Here is a 24625-nt window from a genome sequence, read left to right as displayed (position 1 = left end):
CAAAACAACAACAATAACAATCATCATAGGAGCCTTGGTGGAGCAGTGGGCTAATGCCTCCTTAAGTAACACCAGCTGCCTGCAATTAGTACAGGTTCGAGTCCCACCAGGCTCAAGGTCGACTCAGCCTTCCATCCTTCCGAGGTAGGTAAAATGAGGACCCAGATTGTTGGGGGCAATTAAGCTGACTTTGTAATAATGCCGCTTGGGGGTGTGTGTGAAAGCCCTAATAAGCAGGCATATACATAGAATGAAGGCTACTGCTAAGCTTGTAAGCCGCCCTGAGTCTTCGGAGAAGGGCGGGATATAAATGGGATTAAAATAAAATAAAATAAAATAAAATTAGTGCAGGTTCGAGTCCCACCAGGCTCAAGGTCGACTCAGCCTTCCATCCTTCCGAGGTAGGTAAAATGAGGACCCAGATTGTTGGGGGCAATAAGCTGACTTTGTAATAATGCCGCTTGGGGTGTGTGTGAAAGCCCTAATAAGCAGGCATATACATAGAATGAAGGCTACTGCTAAGCTTGTAAGCCGCCCTGAGTCTTCGGAGAAGGGCGGGATATAAATGGAATTAAAATAAAATAAAATAAATAAAAAATTAAGTCACAATGTCTTTCTTGACTAGAGCTCATAAGCAGAGCCTTGGTGGAGCAGTGGGCTAATGCCTCCTTAAGTAACACCAGCTGCCTGCAATTAGTGCAGGTTCGAGTCCCACCAGGCTCAAGGTTGACTCAGCCTTCCATCCTTCCGAGGTAGGTAAAATGAGAACCCAGATTGTTGGGGGCAATTAAGCTGACTTTGTAATAATGCCGTTTGGGGGTGTGTGTGAAAGCCCTAATAAGCAGGCATATACATAGAATTGAAGGCTGTCGCTAAGCACATTTGATTTGCGCTTCTTAGATTGTAAGCCGCCCTGAGTCTTCGGAGAAAGGGCGGGATAGAAATGGGATAAAAATAAAAATAAAAAAAATAAAATCATCATCATCATCATATATTTATTTATTTGATTTATATATTTACTTTATTTATATATTTATAATATAGGATGTTTTAAAAAAAATCTAATGGGAAAAAGGATGAAGAGGCTGTAGTAACGAGAGCGGATCGCAGTCCCCCCTTCTCTGGGTGCAAGCTGGAAAAACGCACGGCGCCCCCCCCCCCGCTTTTTTTCTTTTTTTTTCCCCTGCAAGGGGGTCTCCCCGCGCCGCCCGCTTCCCCATGAATGGAACCACCTGCCGGGTCACGTGCCTGCCCGTGACGTCACCTTCCCCGGGAGAACCGGGCCGGCTTCTGATTGGCGGACGATGAGGTCACCCTGCCAGCCTTTCCCCGGCTCCCCCCCCCCGCCCTGCTTTCCCCAGCCGGGGAAAAGAAAAACACACAACACGCACACACACACACACACTAAAACACAACCTCACAGCAAGACGGGGCGGCCAGTGGGGGGGTGGGGGTGGAGGTGGAGGGGCAGCAGGGGGGAGGGCTGCAGAGGAGCGGCGCCCAGCTGCTGGCCAGGTATCCGGAGCCCGCTCCCCCCCCATTTCGGCTGGAGGATGTGATGCAGGTGAGTGCAAAACACCTGGGGAGGGGGAGGGGGGTGGGCTGCGCGGGAGAGGGGAGGGGGCCAGGGTGGAGGAAGGTGCTTGCTTCCCTCTCCCCCCCCCACTCCCCACTTTTTGCCTCTTGCAAAAGGGGGCGATTTTGGAGGAGAAAGCCCACCCCTGGCGCTTACACGATTGTGTTTGTTCGTGTGCACGGGAGAAACTGGACCGGGATGGGATGGGGTGGGTGGGAAGCGCGCAGCGAGGTGCCTAACGGTGGAAAGCCCACCCCCCCACAGCCCACCCACCCCTTTACCCACGCGGGACCGATTTGGGAGCAAAAAAGGCGAATTGCATCTCCCTGGCCGTTTGAAGCACTTAAGGGGGGAATTGGGGGTGGGGGTGGGTGGGAGAGAATTGAAGGCCGGGAGGGTGGGGGATGCTGTGCCCCGCTTGGGGCTCTTCCAGGGCTGCACCCCACAGCCACGAAGATCCCCGGGCAAAGTGGGGAGGGGGTGCAGGATTGGCAATTGGGGGAGCGATGCGCGAGTGGGTGAATTGTGGTGGCTGTCGGTCGGCTGTTGTGACAGATCATCTTTCCCGGTGCGTGGGAGACGGGGTGGGGGGTGGGGGATGCTCAGAGGATTTGGGGAAAGGGGGGGGTGGTGAGAGAAGGGATCTGTTTGGCATCCTAGGTCCCAGCCTTTAAAAACAGGAGCCTCATGACCGCCACTCATGAGTTATTTTTAAGCCGGTGATGCCAGACAGGGTTGGCTGCAAAGGTGGGTGCTGTGGGGCATGTGAGGTGGGGTGTATGGCTGTGTGTGGGGTGTCTCTATGTGTGTGTGTGTGTCAACTCACATGCAGGGGGTCGGCATCAAGAAAGAGGCTGGGCGAAACAAAGGGACCCAGGCAGCTGACTTGGACACGGTTATTATTTTTTAATTAAATTTTAATTCAGCCGAGGAATTTTAATCAGGTGTAAGAGGTGTGTGTGGGGGGGAGTCTGTTCAAAGGCACCCCCTTCTTCAAAAGCGCAGGGTGCAAAAGCAAGCTGAAAATGGAATCAACTCATATCTGCGTCGCCACAAAAGGGAAGACCCGCTTCTCTTGTTTTTTTGTTTTAACAATTCAATAGTCGCGCAATGATTGTAAAATAAAACGATGTGAAGAAAGAAAGAGAGAGAGAGAGGGAGAGAAAAGAAGAGAAGATGCGTGGCTTGGATGTGTGAGGCATTCTTGGGATATTGTAGCTGTCTGGAGGGTGTTTTACAAGGGAGAAACCAGCCTAGCAAATAACGCGAGGGTGGGTAGGCAATTTGTTATAGGTTTGTTTTCAGATCGATATGTGGCTTTTGTAGAAAGAAACCTCAAGGAGTTTGGGTCAAAGCTGTTGAACTGAGAACATTTACCAAAAAAAAGCACCATTTGATTGTGCCATCCCCTGGCAAGCAAGGTTTTCTCAGCCTTGGTTTTTCCACCTGCGTAATGGGTATCACATTGTTGATGCTGACTTGCCACGAAGTCTCCCGGGATTTAGATCAGAGATTTTCAAAGCTCTGCCTAGGGATTCTGGGAGTTGAACTTGAGGCTTTGTCTGTGTAAAGCAGGAACTCTTTCTTTTCTACGAAGCTGGTTTATTTAAACACCTGGTTTATTTAAACACCGCTGGGTTTCTCACAATTAGATGTGTGTCTTTCTGTCCCACCCAGGTTAGGGTCTAGGGTGCCTAATCTATAGCAGTATTTCTCAACCTTGGCAGGCTTAAGATGGGTGGATTTCAACTCCCAGAATTCCCCAGCCAACGTATTTTAAGATGGGTGGACCTCAACTCCCAGAATTCCCCAGCCAACGTATTTTAAGATGGGTGGACTTCAACTCCCAGAATTCCCCAGCCAGCATGCTTTAAGATGGGTGGACTTCAACTCCCAGAATTCCCCAGCCAGCATGCCTTAAGATGGGTGGACTTCAACTCCCAGAATTCCCCAGCCAACATATTTTAAGATGGGTGGACTTCAACTCCCAGAATTCCCCAGCCAACGTATTTTAAGATGGGTGGACTTCAACTCCTAGAATTCCCCAGCCAGCATGCTTTAAGATGGGTGGACTTCAACTCCCAGAATTCCCCAGCCAACATATTTTAAGATGGGTGGACTTCAACTCCCAGAATTCCCCAGCCAAGATGCTTAATATCTTACCTTTGTATGGCGATTTGGAACAACCTGTGTGTTGTTGTACCTCACTGTAACACCCATTTCCTGAATTCGAGTTTGCAATCTGGGCAGGCACTGGTGATGTCATTGCAAGGAGGGCTTGCATTTTTGCATCACTGTGGTTTGTTGGAAGCAAACTGGCTTGCGATAGGCAACGTGCTTGCATCTCAGTAGACTTTGCAGGTGGAAGATGTTTTACTGGCATTTCTTCCTCTGAGCACAACAACAGAAATGTGTGCTTATTTCTCAGCTCTGATTGGCCATCCCCAGGCCTGGTCTCCATGCCAGCCTCCACTCGGCTGCCATGGCCGGATCCCCGTCACTGGCAAACCCAGGGCCTGGGAACTGCCCAAAGAGGCACGTGGGGCTGAGAGCCCCCCCCCTTCCTATCACCCCCCCCCCCAAGTCAGGGTGGAGAAATTCCCACCCATAGTTCAGCCTTGGTTGGGTATCTGAGCCCGTTTTTCTCACACTTGACAACATTAAGATGGAAGGACTTCAACTCCCAGAATTCTGGGAATTTAAAGCATGCTGGCTGGGGAATTCTGGGAGTCGAAGTCCTCCCATCTTAAAGCATGCTGCCTGGGGAATTCTGGGAGCTGAAGTCCACCCATCTTTTTAAGGGAGCTGCTGGCTGGGGAATTCTGGGAGCTGAAGTCCACCCATCTTTTTAAGGGAGCTGCTGGCTGGGGAATTCTGGGAGCTGAAGTCCACCCCTCTTTTTAAGGGAGCTGCTGGCTGGGAATTCTGGGAGCTGAAGCCCACCCCTCTTTTTAAGGGAGCTGCTGGCTGGGAATTCTGGGAGCTGAAGTCCACCCCTCTTTTTAAGGGAGCTGCTGGCTGGGAATTCTGGGAGCTGAAGTCCACCCATCTTTTTAAGGAAGCTGCTGGCTGGGAATTCTGGGAGCTGAAGTCCACCCCTCTTTTTAAGGGAGCTGCTGGCTGGGAATTCTGGGAGCTGAAGTCCACCCCTCTTTTTAAGGGAGCTGCTGGCTGGGAATTCTGGGAGCTGAAGTCCACCCCTCTTTTTAAGGGAGCTGCTGGCTGGGGAATTCTGGGAGCTGAAGTCTACCCCTCTTAAAGCATGGGAAATTCTGGGAGTTGACGTCCACCCCTCTTAAAGCATGTTGGCTGGGGAATTCTGGGACTTGAAGTCCTCCACCCCAATGAAAGCTGTTGAGGGTGTCAAGCTCTGGCCTGCAAAGAGACAGCTGCTCATCCCATTAAACCAAATAAATAAAATAAATAAATTTTCCAAGTCCGAGGAGACCTTTAACCCTTCCTTCACCCTGGCTGGTCTCCTGCCCATCTCTTCCTCCTTGCCCGCCCTGCTCCCATCAAGGAAGTTGCCCGGCGTGTCTAGGGCCAAACGGTGAGCTCATCCTGGGGTGAAACCCTAGAAGTCCAACTGGTCTCACTGCCATGCCAGGCTCTGAGCTCAGCTTGGTATTTTTAGAGGCACCGTCCAACTTCTCTGGCTGAAAGGAAGAGACGGTGCCTTAGGGGGACCCGGCGGGCTGTGGTCAGGTCAGAAAGGTAAGCTCTGGAGAAGGAAAGTGCCTGCATATTTGTACACGTGTCTGTGAGTGCGTGCGTGTGTGTTCACGTTTGTGTAAGCAAAGCATTTCTTTAAAAATCTGTTATTCGACAACTGCACGAAAGTGCGCGCAAAGAAAGCTGCCTTGTGGTGCGCAGATTTACAAGATATAGGAGCTGTGACCTAGTCCTGAAGCAACAGGAGCTGGTTTTTTCGAACCTCCCCTCCCATACACCCCTGCGAGGTAGGCTGCAGAGATTCAGGGCTGAGCTGAGGAATGGGGGTGGGACCCATGAACTTGAAGCGGGCTTGTACGGAAGCAGACTTCACGTGCGCACCCACCTTGCAAGGATAGCCCAAGAGAATTTGCACACCTGTGCATATATTAATAGCCCAGAGCTACGTGCTGGTTGTGTGTGCGTGAAAGACAAGGCTTGGTGGGCCATGCTCATTAATGGGGTTGGCACAAAACTCAAGTGTGTCAAGGAACTTTATTGTAGATTTGAGCGTGCAACTGTGCCGGAGAGGATTGTGGATTAATTTGATTAAATGCGATTCGTAAAGGTGAGGTTATAAGCAAGATAGATCTGTGTGCGCACAAATCTGGATTGCAATCTGAATTAAGGTGTGTCTGTGTTTTGTAGGGCGAGTGAAGCAGTTGCTGTCTTCACTGGAGCATTCTCTCCTCTGGAAGGGAGGGGGTCAAGGGTGGCAAATTATTCAAGCCCCGGGAAAGTTACCATTATGATTATTTTAAGAAAAGGGTTGAATTCTGCAAGGTGGGAGATTTCAAGATTCCCTGGAAATTTAGACTAGGAATTTGGAAAAGGAATTGCAACCGTGCAAAATTCAGCTCGGCTCCAACAGCTGTCAAGAACTCTTCTCTACCCCAGCCTCAGTCTCTCGGTTCCTGAAATGGGCATAAGATTCTCTGCGCTAGATTGTAAACATGTGATCCTCTGCCTGAGTTGCCGGGATGTTGCTGCATGGCTAGAAGCACCTGTGACACAGAACACGATCCGAGCAAACTTAGGAACCTGGAAATCTGACAGGAGGCTTTGCCAAAAAGCTGGGCCATAAAAAGAAGTTAGCCTAAGTACATCAAAATGTTACTGGATTACGACTACGTAATTGAGGGTGGAAGCCATGCAGGAGGCATAAGTAAATAAAAGGGCTGGGAGACTTCAGGGTTTGAAATAATAATCAGGATGGATGGATGAATGACCTCCCCCCCTCCCTTTTTCTTTTAAGAATTGTGGACTTCAACTCCCAGAATTCCCCAGCCAGCATGCTTTAAGATGGCTGGACCTCCACTCCCAGAATTCCCCAGCCAGCTTGCAAACCAATTTGAAGCCTTTTCCAGGCAGCCGATTTCCCGAGTTTTGTGCTGTTGCCTGTCCTGGATGGCAATCAATTTAGATGGGAAAATTTGCAAGCTTTTGGCTGGGGAATTCTGGGATTTGGAAGTCCAGAAGTCTCAAAGTGGCCGGGTTTTGCAGATCCCCTGCTTTAGAGGCTGCTAGGAATTCGGGGGTGGGACTGGAGAGCGCCGTCATCGTTCACCTCCGTTTGACCTCTCCCCTTCTCCGCAGCTCGGCTTTCCCAATGCCACCCTCGCCGCTGGAAGAGCGAATGGGCGTGCTGCAGAGACCCAAGACTTTAGCTCTGCGTCTCAGCCACGGCTTCGTCACCCACAGCAGTGGCGGGGAGAAGCCGCTGTCCCCGCCCGCCGCCTGCCGAGCGGGCGCCCAGGGCCCCTGCGAGGCGGTCCGCCGAAGCAGCGTCCTTCTCCCAGGCCATTCTCACCTGTTCAACCCTAAGCCTCAGGGACGAGGGTCCGAGTGTGGCCTGGCCTTGCCGCCGGACCCTAAGCCAGGCGAGAAGAAAGGGCCACTGGCCCCCCAGCTGAAGGCGCTCCTGCCCCAGGCCAAGCTCAAGAAGAGGGGTCTCAAGGAGAACGCCAAACCTTCGGGGGACTCGTCGCCCAGCTCGTCGCTCTCCAGCCCCGCCACCACCATGCACCCCCTGAAGTGCGGCTGCTGGAGCTGCTGGCGGCTGATGCGCTGCGAGGAGGCCGGAGGCAAGTCGGGGCTCCGCTCCTTGGGCTGCTTCTCCAGCCGATCCAGCCTGCGCTCTCTGAGCTGCCCCAGCTGCAGCCCGCAGTCCATGAAGAAGCCGGGCTGCTTCTCCTGCGCTCCCGTGGCCCTGCGCTCCCTGGCCTGCCTGGCTTGCAACCTCTCGGTCAAGTCGGCCAGCTCCTCCTGCAGCTTCTGCAGCAGCGACCCCATCGTGGCCTACGACCCCCGGGTGGGGTCTTCGCCGACGCCCAGCCGCTACAGCAGGGACGAAGAGGAGGACGAGGAGGGCGACGACTACACGGTCCGTACCATCTGGCCGGATGAGCTGGCCAAGAAGATGAGCAAGTCGCCCCTCCCGGCCTCGCAGCCCCCGTGGGGCCCGCCGCAGAGCTCCCCCTTGATCCTGGACTGCCACAACCTGATGGAGTTCACAAAGGCGCATCTGCAGGGCGCCATGCGCTTCGGAGTCCCCGACGCGCCAGGACGGCGGCGGTTCCAGCAAGGGAAACTGGCTGTGCTAGACTTTCTCTCTTCCCGGGGTACCTGTGACGGCCGGGACTCCTCGCTGCAATGCTTGTGGTCCAAGGAAGGGTCTGGCTGTGGGGGGGTCCCGGAATCTCCACCAGCTAGCCCACCCAAGCCGCCCAAACCCCAGCCTACGCACAACCTGCACCTTGTCCTGGATCTGGTCCACCGAGAGGAGCAAGGACTCGGGAAGAGAGGTAAGGGGACACCTGGAGATTGGATTCAACCAAGGGGTCCAAGATAGGATGTGATGGTGGCCATTAGCTTGGATGAGGGAGGGAGGAACATGCCAGGGCCAGCAGATATGAATGCTAAATAGAGCCTCTGGGTTCAGGAGCAGTATACCTCAAAATGCATCTCTCTCATATCATGTGGAGAGTAAAGAGCACCGCCCCTCCTAAGCCGCTTTTGCCTACGGAGAAGGCCTTCCCTGAAAAAAAGTGGCATATCCCAGCATATCCAACTACAGTTCCCAGCATGCCTTGCCATCCAGATCCTACTTGGATGTTGTGACTAAACCAGGATGAAGCTTGTTCTGCTTGTAGCCTGACACAATGGGCAAAGCATCTTTCATCCTTGTCCCCCGTTTCCAATCTAGGGCAGCATTTTATCTGGGGTGGGGGCGGTAGGGGTCTCCAAACTTGACCACTTTAAGACTTGTGGACCCAACTCCCAGAATTCCCCAGCCAGCATTGTTTAGCGATATTGTTGCTGCTCTCAGTTGCAGTTGGTAAATGACCACTAGGAGACAGTAGAGTAGGTGACTGGGTTTTGTCCTATAATCCCACGCTGCCTCCTGGTGGCCATGCTAAGTAAGAACATGCACAACAAAGAGCCGGAAACTAGCTTGGCTGGCTGGGGAATTCTGGGAGTTGAAGTCCACAAGTCTTAAACGGGCCACGTTTGGTCTTACCTAGCAAGATTGGAAAGGCAGAAGGGAGGGACCAGCTCCCTCCCCCCCCCCCATTGTGCCACGCAAAGCCTTCTCGTTCTAATGCCACGTCTCCATTGTGGCCCCCTGGACAGGAATGCCACCCTGAACTTTTGTGTGTTTTGGCTGCAGGCACTCCGATTGGGTCAGATGCCCCAGAGATCTCAGATGAAGTGGGTCCTCCGCTCACCCCTGATTTGGAGAACGCCGAGCTGAGCCCCATCCTCCCATTCCTCTTCTTGGGCAACGAGAGGGACGCCCAGAACCTGGAGAAATTGCTCCACCTCAACGTGGGCCACGTCCTCAACGTCACCACCCACCTGCCCCTCTACCACGCCGACAGCGGGCGCCTCCGTTACAAGCGCTTGCCTGCCACCGACAACAACCGTCAGGACCTGCGGCAATATTTCGAGGAGGCGTTCGAGTTCATCGGTACGTGCTTAAGGCTTGACCCGGGTTGGGGAGCCCGTACGTGGGAAGTGCGGGCAGGAAACCCCCTTTGGCAAGAAACAATTCACGCCTTTGCAATTCAGACCAGCAACTCTGTCATTAAAGCAACACGGTCATAAAAGTTAAAAAAATGCTGGCTGGGGAATTTTGGGAGTCGAAGTCCACAAGTCATAGAAGGGCCAAGTTTGAAGACCCCCCGGTTTAAACTCTGCTCCGGGGGTGGCTCCTTAGATAAAAAAAAAAACAAGGATATGCCCCCTTTTTTCCGGGGAAGGCTTCTCCATTGGCAAACGTGGCGTGGAAGGAGCATGCTGCTTACTCTCCACCTAATGGGGGATAGTATGCATTTTAAGGTATACTGCTCCTAAATTGAGAGCCTCTATTTAGCATTCATGTCTGCTGGCCCTGGCATTTTCCTCTTTCCCTCCCTCCCTCCGTCTTCCAAGCTAATGGCCACCATCACATCCTGTCTTGGACCCCTTTGTTGAAATTGGGTACCCTCTTGTTCCAATGTCCTTCACAAGTTCTGCGTGCCCCGGATGTGCACCTTGCAGTTTCTGACGCTGCTGTTTCTCTCCCCAACTCCAGAGGAGGCCCACCAGAGTGGCAAGGGAGTCCTTATCCACTGCCAGGCTGGCGTTTCGCGCTCGGCCACCATCGTCATCGCCTACCTGATGAAACACACCTTGATGACCATGGGCGACGCCTACAAGTACGTCAAGGGCCGTCGGCCCATCATCTCACCCAACCTCAACTTCATGGGGCAACTGCTGCAGTTCGAAACGGACCTCAACGCCGGCGTCACGCCTCGCATCCTCACCCCCAAGCTGGCCGGCGTGGAGACGGAGGTGTGAACTGGGATGGAGCGCCACTGGATGATCTCTGTCAACTCTCAGGGCTAGGGGGAAAAAAAAGGGGGCGGGGAGGGCGTGCAATAAGGGGTGGGGTGGGGCAGCAGGAGGGGGTGCCCCCGGACAGCCGAAGCGGCGAGCCAGCTGAGAAATCCCGAAGCTCCCCCCTCCCAAGACAGTTTCAATCTCTGCCTGCCTTTGCACAGCAATCCTTGGCGCTGTGTCTTCATGCACAAGGCTGGCGTTGTGGGTCTGGGTGGCACGAATTCAGTGGCTGCTGTGGTGTCGCCCGCCCACCGTTGACTTTTTTCCAAGCTGGTCTGCTTTTGGCATCAGGGTGGGAAGGGAATGGTGAGTGACTGGGGTGGGGGCTGTTGTGTGCCAGGTTAATTTATTGGGTGTGTGGGGGGGCGTATGTGTATACATTAGGGGGAGCTATTCCTTACCACTGCCTTTTTTTTTAAAAAGAAAAGCACCAGTTTACTTCCGCTATACTGTGGACAGCAGTATATCCCGATTCCTTGTGCGTTGGCCAACTGTTTGTGTGTTTGTGCATCTATAAGGAAGAGGGAGGGTTTGGCGGTGGGGTGGGGGCTTAAATGGGGTGGGGCTGAGGACAGAATGCATTCCCCAAACTGGGTACTACAGACTTTCCTTCTGAGCTAACAAGAAAACTGCGGCAAACCGGGGCATGGGATCCATCTTTTTCTCCCCCACTTAAGGGGGGGGGCAGTGAGATCTCTCCCCCACCCATTTCTGCTTCTGTCTCTTGGCTCCCCCTAATGTGACGAGGATCGTGCAGCACATGGGAACCGATTGCAAAGCGGGGTTTCGGAGCCGTTCGGAGACAGCCAATCGCTGCAGGCTTTTTAAAGCAGCTTGCTTTTTTCCCTGGGGAAAAAAGAGCCACAGGTGGCAGTTACATTGCCCCCCCCCCTCCAGGAGCAGATCCAAAGCCTTCTGACTACGTGGACTGAGCATTTAAAATGTGAGTAGGGGGGAGCTACAGAACACCCTCCCTCTGAGCACATCTTGGGAGGGTCTCTCCGAAAACAAAGCACCGTAAAAAAAAAAAAAAGAGGGCAGGGATGTTTTAATTTAGAAAAACAGAAAGGGGTGGAAACGATGCTGCAACTTCCTGCTGGGAGGGAGGGGGGGGAGGAAGACTACCATTCCCATCATTCTCAACAGCCAGTCACAATAGGGGCCGCTCTCTTTACAGAGCAACTTTACGACCTGTGGACTTCCAACTTCCAGAATCCCCGAGCCAGCCATGCTGAGGAATTCTGGGAGTTGAAGTCCACAGGTTGTAAGCTTGCCCATCAGTTACAGAGGCGTTTACCATCCCTAGAATTCATTTTGGGAGGGTTAAAGCTCCCTTCTGACTTCAGATGCAATATATAAACACGTATTTTTATCGGAGGGGGGCTCATCTTAAAGCCTCCGCGTGCCCCCCCGCACACACACACCAAAGTTGGGGAGCGCAAAGAGCTTGCTGTATACACCCTGTGGTTTCCAACAGTCTTCCAATCTCATTTCTCCCCAACCCATCACCAGCAACCACCTGCCAACCGAGCATAAATGGGAGGGGGGGGGGGAAAGAGAAATGCGGCTTTAAAAAATTGGGGAGGGGGCAATGCAATGAGCAGTGGGTAGCAGGCAGGTCCTCCTTTTCCCCCCGCTCATTCACGATGCCAAAAGGGTGGGTGGGGGGGGCAGAAATGCCACACAACTGTGATAAAAAAAAAAATCTTTGTAGTCTCCATGTTTGTCTCTCTCTGAAAAACCGTCTTAGGGTGACGTAATGTTTTCTTCCCCTTCTTTTTGCATTGTTGGAAAAGTCCGATCCTTTTTAATTCTGAATACTGCCAGCGCCAAGATTTTAGAGACCGTCTGAAATTCCCGGGATGGTGCGCAGGTGGTCCTCGACTTACGGCCGTTTTGTTTAGTGACTGCCCCCCCCCGGTTACAACGGGAAAAAGCCACTTGTGATTGCTTTTCACATTTACAACCCTAAAATCAAAATCAAGTCGGTGGGGAAGCTAGCTTTGCTTTGCGACTGTTGTGACTCACTTAACTGTAACAAAAAAAAAAAGTAAACTGGGGCAAAATTTCACTTAGCGACAGAAATGGGCACCGTTGTGGCCGTTAACTCAAGGACCCCCCAAATGTTATGATGAGGCTGGGGTTGGGATCAAGCTCATCTTTGCTGCCGAAGCTTCGGGGAAAGTCGGTGTGCGAAACCATTATTTTTTTTCAGCACACCGGGCTACGAAAACAAATTGGAGGGTTTTGGCAAAGAAAGGGAGAGAAATTGAATAGATTTATGGGTTGAAATCTCAATTAAGGTAAAGACACGGGTTTCAGAATCCGCGAACTGCTGTGTTTCAAAAGTCTGGCTCTCCAGAATGCCATCAAAACCACGTTTGCAAGCCTTTTTTTTTTTGCAAACAAAATTGACATTTTTTTTGCCCTAAATATTTTGAAAGCCTTGTTGGGAGGGGGGGGGGTTTAAAAGGGGGTAACATGACAAAAGGCGGCTACATTTGGAAACACAGATTGTTTCTGAAAAGACAACTCAAAAAAAATAACAAAACCACCCTACCTTTTAAATGCACGCGGTGTCCAATGCAAAGCTTATGGCCGATTTGTATATGCATGTGTCTACACACACCTGCCTCCATAAAACTTTGTGCTCCTGGCTTTGCTTCAATCATCCCTGATCCGAGCAACTTTGCAGTTGTAAAGCCTCCTCGGCACCTTCTCCCACGTAGCAGTTGTGACGGTGGGTGACGAGTGCAATTTCTCCTCCGTTGTCTCTTTTTAGACTGTTTTTGTACTCAAAAAACTATGGCCTCTTGATGTTCCATTTCACCTTCTGCCCGTTTCTCTCCGAACCTTGCTTTTGTTATTTATTGGGCCTGACTGTAAAGGCCTCCCTTAATTTATTAAATGTGATTTCTGCTTTTGTAATGAGAGTCTCTTTTGAAGGGGGGGAAGGCGAGATGGGAAAGGGAAGGGCTTTATCCCCCCGAAAAGGGTCAGTTTAACTCAATTGCCTCCATTAAAGCATCTCCCGGCAGGAAACCAGAGTGAAACAATATTCAGAGAAGACTAATACTGACTTATGCTCCATCAATTGGCAGCATTTGACAAGGCTTTGGGGTGTGTGTGTGTGTGATTTAATTCGCTCTAGGGGAATTGCCGTTTCCAGTTTTACGTGGGATGCATGGCAATGCAGACAGAAAAACGTGTGTCTTGCAGCAGATGTTTTGGGGGCTGCTGCTGTTTCGCTGGCTGGATCAGACCAGAGAAGCAAATATACTGAAAGTTGAAATTATGTAGAGGAGTCTGCTCTAGGACTTGGTCCTCCCAGACTCACTAGCCCTTTTTTAACCAGTCAAAAGGCGCCACCAACTGGTGATTTCTGAAACTGCAGGCAATCCAAAAAGGGGAGGGGAAAAAAAAGATTTTAAGTCGTTTTATTGTAATTAGCAGCAGCACTAACGATCCTTTTCCTGGAATAAGAGAGGACGCTTCTACCTTTAAGATTCAACTCAGTTATATAAACCTGCTTTCGTCTACAGCAATTAACATCCATCCACCTTTTGAATAAAGGAATGAGTGCCTTTTTTCCCCCTAAACCGAGGAGGACGACTTGCTGGCCCTCCTCCGGCGGCTTGCACCTGTTGAACTGCTGCCTGACAGCTGGATAATAAAGGCACACACAGAGATTACCGCTTCTTCACATGCTTGTTTTCAAAGCCAGCATTGTGGGCCAGAGGCGAAACCATAAAGCAAGAGAGGGGACAGCCCAGCAGAGTTTATGGATCTGGCTACCTTTCTCTGCTCCGGAATTGTAACGAAAGAGAAATCCCCCCCCCTTTTTTTTCCCTGCAGGAGTACAAGCGAAGTGGTGATCGGAACACAGAACTCAAAATGTACATAGACAGGAGACGTTTTAAAAATAAAATTTAAAAAAAAAACCGCCTGTAGAACATAAAAAAAATAATTTACTGTTCCCTGCGGCTTATGAATCGGTTTGAAGGCCCCAGGCTGACATTTCTATCCTCTGGTTAAATCAGGAAGCCCAAACATGTGGTCCGATTAATTGCAGAAACGCAGCGCTGGCGGTGAAATGGATCTGGCTGCAAAATGGCAGTCCTAGCAATTGTCTTACTTCTTCCTGCAACTTTTTTCTTGGTGGGGACGGACGTCCAAAAGGAAGGGACCGACGGCAACTCAAAAAAAAAGATTTCCCCCTGAGTTTTTCTTTTTTTTTCTTAATAAACTGCTCCAGAATAAAGGGGAGGTGGTGGCGAAGTCTCCCATCTTCTCCTTCCTGATTTAGCGCTGGCTTCATTCTCCGTTTCCTTTCTCCGCTGCGGTGTGGAGTTTTGTTGGTGAGAGAGAGAGAGAGAGAGAGAGCAGGGAACAGTCCGGGGCCAGAGAGAAATCAGAGCTGCTTCTGCTTAGAACTGAAAAGCAAAGTTCAAAACCAAAAAAAATAATAAAAAAAATTAATAAAAATAAAAATAAAAAAAAATAAAGTCTTAAAATTGAAAAATGGCGGCACGGTCCGCTCAGAATCTGCTCCTCTCTCCAGCAAGGGAGACATGAGTATATAGCCTTGGGGCGGGGCTTCTGAGGAGGGGTGGAGCCTCCTTCCCTCAAGCTCCGCCCACTAGGGCTGCCTGGTCCAGAATTTGGTCTCTTTCATAACCCTTTCACGCGGCTTCCCGAGTCAGGTGGGGTGGAGAACCCGCCAGCCCGTCACTTCCTCGGCACCTGGGTGGGGGGCTGGCTCCGATTCTCCCAGACTTCCAGGATGGTGCGCCGGACCTCCCGAGGCATCTGGAGCGTCTCGGCGTGGCACTGGAGGATGTGCTGCTTGACGGTGGCCAGGCAGATGCGGCGCAGCGGGTACTCACAAACCATGCACACCAGGTGGCCGGTGGCCGCGTCGAAGTCCACCAAGAAGCGAGCGCGCCACGTGGGGTTGAAGCCCTTGCCCAGGGCGGGGGAGGCCTCCTTGCCAGCGGGAGCTCCCCGCCTGCCCGCTCCCCGAACTGCCCCACAGTCTTTGGGGCAGCGGTCGGCGGAGCCGCCGAGCGGGCAAGGGGGCGCGAGGGGGTCCTGGCTTGGCTGCAGGCGACCGGCAGCGTCCCGGGAGTGAAGCCGCAGCAGAGAGACGGAGCAGTCGCGGTCTGGGGAGAGAGGAAGGCTGGGGGTCATCGGCCAGTTAGTCCCCGACTTACGACTCTTGGCTTAGCCACCGTTCAAAGTTACAACAGCCGCTGGAAAAAAAGCAGCGACTCACGAGCGTTTTTGGCGCTTGTGACCGTTGCAGCCTCCCTGTTGGTCAGGTGAGCAAAGCTTTTTTTTAAAAAAAATTTTTATGATGGTTGCAGGGTCCCGGGATCGTGTGATCCCCTTTTTTTATTTGCGACCTTCTGACAAGCAAACACTTCACAGCCATGTTTTTTTACCCACGTAAAAACAGCCGTGATTCACTTAACGACTGTGGCGAGAAAGCCCAGGCGTTTCCGATAAGAGACGAGTTCAAAAAAAAAAAAAAAAAAGCTTGCAATTTGTGACGTTTCCGGAACCTCACTGCTAATTAATAATGTACAGATGGTAGGATAAGCATGTTGCTTCTTAATCCATCCTTAAAGGATCTCACGACAACCCAGAAAGGCAGGGGAGAAGCAAGAGAGTCCCCTGTAGTGAGGGGGGGGGGAAGGGAAAGAAGACCCCCCCCCTTCCCCACTTTCTGCCATGCCATTGAAACAAAGCTTTCGTGAGGCTAAAAACGGCTCTTGCAGCTCGAGGCCAAAGTTGCCCTCATATTTTGCATTTCAGCAGAGAGTTTTCTCACGATGTTGGTGGGAAAATAACTCTCCCGTTTCTTTATTGTAAAGATTATTAAAATCAGAAAGGGGGAGAGCAAACTGGGGACCTTGTGAATAACAACAATAATAATCATAGTATCACAGGTCCTTGGGAAAGACTTGATAGGTGGACAAAAATGCCAAATCTAGTCTGATGGTGTGGATGGACAATAATAATAATAATAATAATAATAATAATAATAATAATAATAATAATAATAATAATAATAATAATAATAGTAATGCAATCCCTCTTTCTCTGGAAATGTGGCTTCAATTGGAGTGCTTTTAAATCTCTGCAGGTCAAATCCAGAGCCACTTTTAAAACTCAGTAAGGTGAATCCAATGAAATGCAGCCTGATCTAAAACGAATTTACACTATTTCAGATGAACAACAACAACAAAAAATCACGCTTACCCACTGTTTTTTTCCTTGGGTTTGCCTTATCTCCGGAGCCTTGCGATGGTTCTACAACAGAAAGACATCACAGCCGTTACTGCAGCGTACACGCAACCCAAACGCTCAGCTTCCCATCCCAATCAAAATCAGATCAGCGCTGGAAGGGGACCTTGGAGGTCTTCTAGTCCAACCCGCCCCCGCCCCCTGCTCAAGCAGGAGACCCTGTACCATTTCAGACAAGTAAGTGACTGTCTAGCCCAGACATGTCAAACACAAGGCCCGGGGGGGCAGATCCGGCCCGCCAAGTGGTTTCATGCGGCCCGCGAAGCCATCCTGGAAACAGTGAGGGAACGGCCCCCACTGCCTTGGCCCTGGCCCAGAGACCCTCAGATCTGTCCCACTCCTGCCCAGGCCCCCATAGGCACCCTTGATGCGAAGGATGCAGAGCTGGCCACGCCCACCCAGTAGGCCATATGCACTTTAGCCACGCCCACCCAGTAGGCCACGCCCACCCTGGCCATACCCACCCGGCCCCCTGAGGGCAACTGCAATGCTGATGCGGCCCTCAATGAAATTGAGTTTGACACCCCTGGTCTAGCCTCTTCACACACATAATCATGGGGAATCCCGCAAAGATGGTGTGAAAAACGGTCACAAGGCGCTTTTTCCCCCCCCCAGTGACGTCGTAGCTTTGAGCAGTCACTAAGTGAAACGTTGAAAGTCTGCTGTACGTGCAAAGCAACAGAATAATAATATCAGCACTAAGAGGGATCGTAAAGAACATCGTAAGAAGGATAAATAGTAATACAAGAGCCGCGCTAAATGGGTTGAACAGAGATTAGGCAGCCCTGAGAAAATTAGGGGTTCAGCAGACTGAGGGAGGGGGGGGAAACAAGGGGAAAAAAATGAGACAAAACACATCGCAGAGGTAAGAAAAGAATTCTCTGGAGCAGAAACAAGCCACAAGCCCGTCTAAACAATCTCTTTTTTTAACTTAAAAAACAAAAGAGAGGAGATTTGCCACGTGGGACTGCCAAGATACCAGGGCAGACCCCGAGGCGTGAGCGGCTGACTGACCTTGGTTTGGCACAGCAGCCGTAGATAAAAGCCTTGTGATCTGTGCCAAGGGTGGAATTCTGCCAGTATTCCCAGAGTTTTCTTTTTTAAAAAAAAAGCAAAAAAAAAAGATTTTCGCCACTTTTGAGTTTCCACCCACCTGGCTGAGAACGGCAGTAGAGCTTCAGGGTGAATCCAGCTGGGAAGGAGCCGTCGGTGAAAATCCGGATTTCGGCAGGGGCCGAACTGGGAAGGCCACATTCCGAAAGCCACTCCTTTCCTAGAGAGCAAAACAAGGGTGAAGAAACTACGGCACATTTTGATTCCCATTCTCACACCTCCAAAGCCGACACGAGAGTCCTAATAGCCAGAGGGCTCCTGAGGATGCCAGCGCCAGTCAATGGCACGATGGAAAGATAATCAATAAAATTGTAAGCCCCGTGACCCCCCCTCCCTCCCCGCTGTTCTGATCCTAGAAAGGTTACCGTTTCATTTAAGCCCCGATTGCGTTTCCAAGCCACAGAAAAGTCAACGAAGGTTGTTTACCTGGCTGCCTTGCAGAACCTTGAGGACTAGAAACACTAACGGGGAGTATGCAGAAAAGGGTCTTGTGAACTCCACACACAGAGAGGAAAGGCCTTCCCATCTCTAGTTCTGTGTGAAGCACCACCAAATTGTGCGACTGAGCTACATTTTGTAAAGGGACACCCAAGCCTCTATTTTGCCCACGCTATCTAGTATTAGAATAGAATAGAATAGAATATGGAGAGAATGGAATAGAATGGAATGGAATGGAATAGAATAGAATAGAAGCTGGAAGGGACCTTGGAGGTCTTCTAGTCCAGCCCCCTGCTCAAGCAGGAGAACCTATACCATTTCAGACAAATGGTTGTCCAGTCTCTTCTTGAAAACTTCGGAGCATTCACATCTTACACAATGTCTTTCGCCGAAAGCTCAGCAAACAAGCAGACTTCCGTTTCTGATCAAGTCCAAAATTGCCCATCTCTATAGAATCAAAATCCCGTTGTCCCCCCATTAAAAAAAAAACAAACCTGGCCAGCTTTCAAGGTTTCATAAGGGCTAGAAACCTGAGTCTTGAAGGCTGGAGGAAGACATTCTGAATTTGTTGGACAAAGGGTTTGTTTGGGCATTAAAACGGAGCCTGGCAGACAAAAAAGGTGGGGGGGGGGGGGACAAAGAGGAAAGGAAGATAAGAGGGGCTCAGAAAGCTACACTCGAAAACCGGTTCCGAGGCGACGCCGTGTTACCTGCAGCCTCCATGGGCTCCTGGCCCCTCGGATCCTTGGCCGGCAGCCTCTGTCGAACGGGAACCCTCCTTTCGCCTTCAAAGTGTAATCCCTCTGCTGGGAAGAGACAAAGAGGAGAAAAGCACACCGGTTCAATTGTGGGTCTTGAATGGGGTCGCCCGGTTTTGTGTGGACAGAGACCCACAACAGCTAAGACACGGTTAGGAAGCAGCAGCAGCAGCAGCGCCAGCCTTGACACCAGACACTTACAAAGGTGTTTTGGAGACTTTTTTTCGTGGCTTTGCTAAGTGCCACTTTGCTAAGCGGGGCAAAGACTGCACAGGCAGTCCTCGACTTACAACGGCGTGTTGAGCGACGGCGCGAAGTTAGGCCGCTGGGAAAAAAGCGACTCAGGACTGTTTTGGACACAGCTATTGCCCCCTGGTCCGTGTGGCCAGAAAACGGCAGATACTTGGAAACTGATTCAGATTTATGACGGTCGCAGCAGCCCGGGGTTTACGGGATCCCCTCTGGCGAGGTTCTGACAGGCCAAGTGAACGGGGAAGCCGGATCCGCTTAAGGACCGCGTTACTAACTCAACAGATGCAGTGATTCGCTTAGTAACTGGGCTGAGGAAGGTCGTGAAATGGGGTAAAACTCACTTAACAACTTGGCAAAAGGCATTTGGGGGCTCAACTGTGGCCGTAAGTGGAGCACTGGCTGCGTTCAGCCGCGTTGATGTCTTGCAGCAACCTGCCTAGAGCAGGAGGGAACTTGGGGTTCTCCAGGTGGTGAACCACAGCTCCCAGAAGCCCCCCTGAGAGCTTGGCCTACAGCAAAGGATGCTGGGATATTATCCCCGGGGAGCATTGGCCAGGCCCCCGTCTTTGACATCCGCAGAGGAAGAGGGATGCCTGATCTTAGATCAGCTGAAGGGTTTGGCAGCCATTAGGAATGTTGGCCGCCTGTCACAAGCACACTCACAACATGAATTCCCGGGACTGGGAGTGTGACTGTTCACAAGACTGGGTGCAGCTGGTTTGAAAACACTCACTTCTCAGAAGACAGGACAGTTTTAAAGAACGCCAGCAGCCCTCGACTTACGACTATCCGTTTAGCGACCGCTTTGAAGATACAACGGGTTTGAAGATAGAACGGGTCCTCGCACCTACAACCATCACAGCCTCAAGGGGCTGCGATTGGCCCCCTTTCGACAGTCCAGCTTTCGATAAGGAAATTCAGTTCAGGGGGGGGGGGGCAGGGAGAGAACTGGATAAGCTTAATGACTGCACGAATCGCGGAACAAATGCAGCGATTTGCTTAACCACCTTGGCCAAAATAAAAAAATTAAAAAAATCGTAAAATAGGCAACGGACTCGGTTTGCCCGACTCGACAACCCCCTTGGAAATCTTAGCCGCAAGTCGTAAGCCGAGGACCACCTGTCGCAGGGTCTGAAAAGGACGCTCTAGGCAAGCTCCTGCCCTCTCCGTGGCCTAGCACTCACCGCAGCGTGCTGGGACGGGCCCGCGCTTCCGGCCCATGGGCTGTTCCTCCAAATCAAGGAGGACTTCGATCTCGGCAGGCTGCTGGTTCTCGCCCGGACCGCCTGGGGTGGGAAGGGCCAGAAAGCCAATCAGAATCCGCCGGGGCAGCACCGGGGTGCCGCCTCGTTGGCCGTCCCGATCCGCGAGGGCATCGCAACCACAACAGCCGCAGCGTCGGCAGAGCAGGGAGAGGCTTACCTGCAGAGGAAGGGGCCGACTCTATTTCGGGCAGGACGGCCCCTTCGCTCCAGCCCTCCAGGATGTTGTGCTTCTCCTCCAGCGTGAAGTCCAGCGAGTGGGCGTGTTGTTGCAGGATGTGCTGGCGGGCTGCCGCCGGGCCGGAGCTGCTCAAGAGGCCCCCGCACACCATGCACACCAGCCGGCCGTCGTCCGGATTCTCAGCCACCAAATACTCCTGCTTCCAAGAGATCCCCAGCTCTTCCTGACCGGCAGACTCCGCAACTGGGTGTTTCCCTGCAGTGGGGAAAATGGGGTTTTTCAAGAAAAGGGAAGCCCAGGCGAGAGAAAGTTCTACCACTCACGTCGTTTCTCGAAGCGTCAGAAGATCCTCTGATGTTTCCAGAGTTGCCCAGCCAGTGTGAAAGCTAGGAAAAAGCCTGGTTTATGATAAAAATTCCAGGAGACGGTGAGTTCTAGTCCTGTCTTAACCGTGAAAGCTGGCTGGGTGGCTTTGGGACAACCATCAGGAGATGGCGAGTTCTAGTCTCACCACTGACATGGAAACTGGCTGGGCCAATCACCGGGAGACAGTGAGTTCTAGTTCCATCTTAGCCAGGAAAGTCGGCCGGGTGATTTTGGGCCAAACACCAGGAGACAGGGAGTTCTAGTCCCTCCTTAGCCATGAAAATCAGTTGGGTGATTTGAGGCCAATCACCAGGAGACAATGAGTTCTAGTTCCACTCTAGCCATGCAAGCTGGCTGGGTGACTTTGGGCCAATCACCAGGAGACGGTGAGTTCTAGTCCTGCCTTAGGAACTAAAGCTGGCTGGGTGACTCTGGGCCAATCATCCTGCTCAGGGCCCTGGACACCCCCACTGGGTGATTCCCGCTGCTTTCCCAGTGCCACCCGCACACGCTGGCTGCGAGAAAAGTTTCCCACCTTTTCCCGCAGGTTTGACGACGGCTCCATCTGGCTTCGCCGAGGGGCGGAGGAGGAGCAGAGGATCAGCAGCCATCTTCTCCTTCTCTTTGAAGCGTGAGATGGCCGAGGAGACCTCGGAGTAGTCCGTCAAGGGGGTCTCTGCCTTCAGCGCCATGAGAGATTGGGAGGTAGAAAAGGGGACACCCCAAATCCCAACTGGGGGGGGGGAAGAGACAGAAACATCACTCAGTGAGAGAAAAAGGAAGTACGGACGGCCCTGAACAACTATCCGTTTGAAGTCCGAAGTGACAACAGCACTTCTGACTTACGGCCCTTTCTCACACTTGACGACCCCCGTGGTCACGTGATCAAAATCCAGACCCTTGGCAACTGGCATGTACTTCTGACGGTTGCAACGGCCCAGGGTCACGTGATCAAAATCCAGACCCTTGGCAACTGGCATGTACTTCTGACGGTTGCAACGGCCCAGGGTCACGTGATCAAAATCCAGACCCTTGGCAACTGGCATGTACTTCTGACGGTTGCAACGGCCCAGGGTCACATGATCAAAATTCGGCCGCTGGGCAACTGGCTCATCATTACGAGGATCGGGGTGCCCCGGAGTTGCGTGACCCCCCCTTTTGTGACTTTCTGACAAGCGAGGTCCATGAGGAAGGCAGATTCACTTCACAACTGTGTGACTTACTTAACAACCGTGGCGAGAAATGTGGTGAAATGGGGCAAACCCCCACTTAACGCTTTCGCTCAGCGACCGAAAAATTGGGCTCAATCGCCGTCGTACGTCGAGGAGCACCTGTGCCAAGTCAGCTATTATTGCTTCCTCTCTGACATTTTAATTTTAGCGATTAAAATGAAGGCACCGCAACTGAACTAAAGTCGGCTTGCTGATGCTGAGATTTCTTTCTAGAGCTCTTTCCCATTACCTCCAGTAAGCCATAGTTTGTTGAAAACCAGTTGATCAGAGGCCACCTGTTGTTTGGCTGCAACAAGCCCTAATCCCCATTAAACAAACCACGAGAAGCAGATTCTCAAAGATACTAAACCAACAGCACAATAACACAACAGCTTAGCAGGGATTTTTCCTCCCATATTTTTCTCCAGACGTCCTTCGGTTCTTTAATAAACCAACTGAATACAGTACTATTAATTAATTAATACACCAATGTATGTGTCTTAATATAGCTCTAGCTTGGAAAGATTTTTTTTTTCTGAGTGGGACCCTAACCTCTGGGATCTTGGGCAAAGAAGAACAGGTAGTCCTTGACTTGCGAACACTTTTGAGCCCAACATTTCTGATGCTAAGCGAGACATTTGTTCAGTGAATTTTGCCCCATTTTACGACCTTCCTCAGCACAGTTGTTAAGTGAGCCATTGCAATCGTTAATTTAGTAACACGGTTGTTAAGCAAAATCGGGTTTCCCCATTGACTTGGCTTGTCTGAAGGCTGCAAAAGGGGGAAATCACATGATCCTGGGACACTGCAACCGTCGTAAATACGAGTCAGTTGCAAAGCATCCGAATTTTGATCATGTCACCATGGGGGTGTTGCAACGGTTGCTAAGTGTGAAAAGTGGTCCTAAGTCATTTTTTTTCAATGCCACTTGAAAGGTCTTTAAATGAAAAAGTTGTAAGTTGAGGACTACCTATTTAAAGGTAGAAAGGATCAAGGAGGTAAGCGTGAAATAAGCAGAATCGGAGACCACAAAAACCAACCTTGCAGGATGGCTTTTGAAAGAAGCTACCAATTTCTGCTCTCTCTCCCCCCCCTCCCCTTTACATCCCTCAGCTCCAAGGGTTGGTGTTTTCTTTGAAGAGACGAAGAAGGCTTTGTATTTTGAGCATGGAAACTATGCTTTTTTTCTTTCTTTTTTTTCATAAGTGGTTCGGAAAGAATAAGAATGGAAATTGGAGAGAAAATGTGCACACTCAAAGAATCAATCATGTTCACACAACCCACAGTTACCGTGTTCCTCAAAGATATTGTGCAGTTTGCAGGGTCATCTAAAAGTAGCATTTACCGAACCTAGGAATACCATAACTAGGTTAACACAACTCACAGACCATCCACACCCCTTTTAGCTTTCTTTAAAGTACCATGGGAATACAGTTGTCCCCGCTCTTCTCGGGGGGGGGGGGGAGAAATATGATTAAAACAAAAACAGTAACAAAATAATAAGAAGTCCCATTTCTGATAACTGTTTTTGCCCACAAGAAGCATTCTCCCCTCAAAGGTTAACAATGCTAGGTTAAAAATAATGGAATACAAAATATTGTGTCTATTGTGTGGATCCCAGTTAGGTAGCAACACAAGTGGGTCGTGTTTTGGCCTAAGTTGAAGTCTAAGTTGGTCCAATATGCAACGAAAGGAAACCTTATGGAATTTGGAAATAGCTTGTTCTGCTTTGTTCCAAGGAGTATTTAGTTTTTTGTCTAACCAACAATCTTTGGATTACCAGAAAGTCTCTCAATTAGCTAGTCACTCATTAGCTTCTGAACTGAGAGATGGTCATCCAGGTGCCACCACTTTCTGAGATTTTAGCAGAAACATGAGAATTCAGACTTTCTTACCTACAACAGAGGCCTCCCTGGACTGGACGATCAGAAGGATGTGGCTCCAGAAACCGCTCAGCACTGACTAAAACAAAGGATATTAAGCAAAATCAGAAAGGGGGGAAAAAGTGATTTAAATCAGTTGTCTACCCCTTGAGGACAAACAGCTTATTTTGTCAATAAAGCTGGAAAAAAAATTCACTTCCTATCTCTGAGAAACAAACCTTCTGCTCAAAACACAGCCTAGCAGCCTCATCTCCCACATTGTTTAAATTCATTTTTTTTCCCCCAATCTGAGTGGGCAAAACCTGTTTACACAGACACACACAGAGCCTTCTTTCGGCCCGTTTTTTTTTTAAACTTTCCCTCCCATTCCAAATGAGTGAATCACTAAATTCACTGCCTGCCCCCCCCTTATAAAAACACCCACCCACCCACTACCAAATAAGTGGTTGTTGTTGTTTTTTTAAAAAAAACATCCTATTCTTTCTTATTTTTCTGGTCTCCCGTTCAGATTTCCTTCTGGGGTTTTAAGGAGCGGGGGGGGGGGGGGCAAGGACCCTCCAGGTTGGCTTTTCAGCTTGGGGTCTCACTCAGCCTCCTAAACATGGGACACCCCTTCCCACCCCGTTGGCCCCCTCCCACCAATATTCTTCAGGCTTTTCCCCAACCATTTGCCGCCCCCAA

At 50.8% G+C, this 24625-nt stretch overlaps 2 protein-coding genes across 9 annotated transcripts in view; one reads left to right on the top strand and one right to left on the bottom strand.

Annotated features, from left to right (window-relative positions):
• The window catches only part of SPINDOC (spindlin interactor and repressor of chromatin binding), a 30326-nt gene that overhangs the window by 4771 nt on the left and 930 nt on the right, over positions 1 to 24625 (bottom strand). For 2 of the 8 annotated variants that reach the window (XM_081340460.1, XM_081340459.1), the window contains exons 2-8: positions 23957 to 24023; positions 21386 to 21583; positions 20464 to 20739; positions 20226 to 20327; positions 18742 to 18837; positions 17634 to 17753; positions 16436 to 16486 (exon numbers count right to left, since the gene is read on the bottom strand). In XM_081340460.1, the coding sequence (XP_081196586.1) occupies positions 16436 to 16486; positions 17634 to 17753; positions 18742 to 18837; positions 20226 to 20327; positions 20464 to 20739; positions 21386 to 21583; positions 23957 to 24023 (910 nt within the window). Of the gene's footprint in view, positions 1 to 14081; positions 15424 to 16435; positions 16487 to 17633; positions 17754 to 18741; positions 18838 to 20225; positions 20328 to 20463; positions 20740 to 21385; positions 21584 to 23956; positions 24024 to 24625 lie in introns of those variants that run through there. The other 6 variants (XM_081340454.1, XM_081340456.1, XM_081340455.1 and 3 more) reach the window with 6 other exon arrangements.
• Positions 1395 to 10165, top strand: LOC308675286 (dual specificity protein phosphatase 10-like). Its single transcript, XM_081340453.1, has 4 exons — positions 1395 to 1564; positions 6884 to 8091; positions 8958 to 9257; positions 9864 to 10165. The coding sequence occupies exons 2-4, from the start codon at positions 6897 to 6899 to the stop codon at positions 10127 to 10129; spliced, it is 1761 nt and encodes a 586-aa protein (XP_081196579.1). The 5' UTR covers positions 1395 to 1564; positions 6884 to 6896; the 3' UTR covers positions 10130 to 10165.

This window comes from Vipera berus (genome assembly GCF_964194415.1).
Source record: "Vipera berus genome assembly, chromosome: 16".
Taxonomy (NCBI): Eukaryota; Metazoa; Chordata; class Lepidosauria; order Squamata; family Viperidae; genus Vipera; species Vipera berus.
The sequence above is the reverse complement of the archived record's forward strand: the minus strand, read 5'-3'. Positions and strand labels throughout refer to the sequence as shown.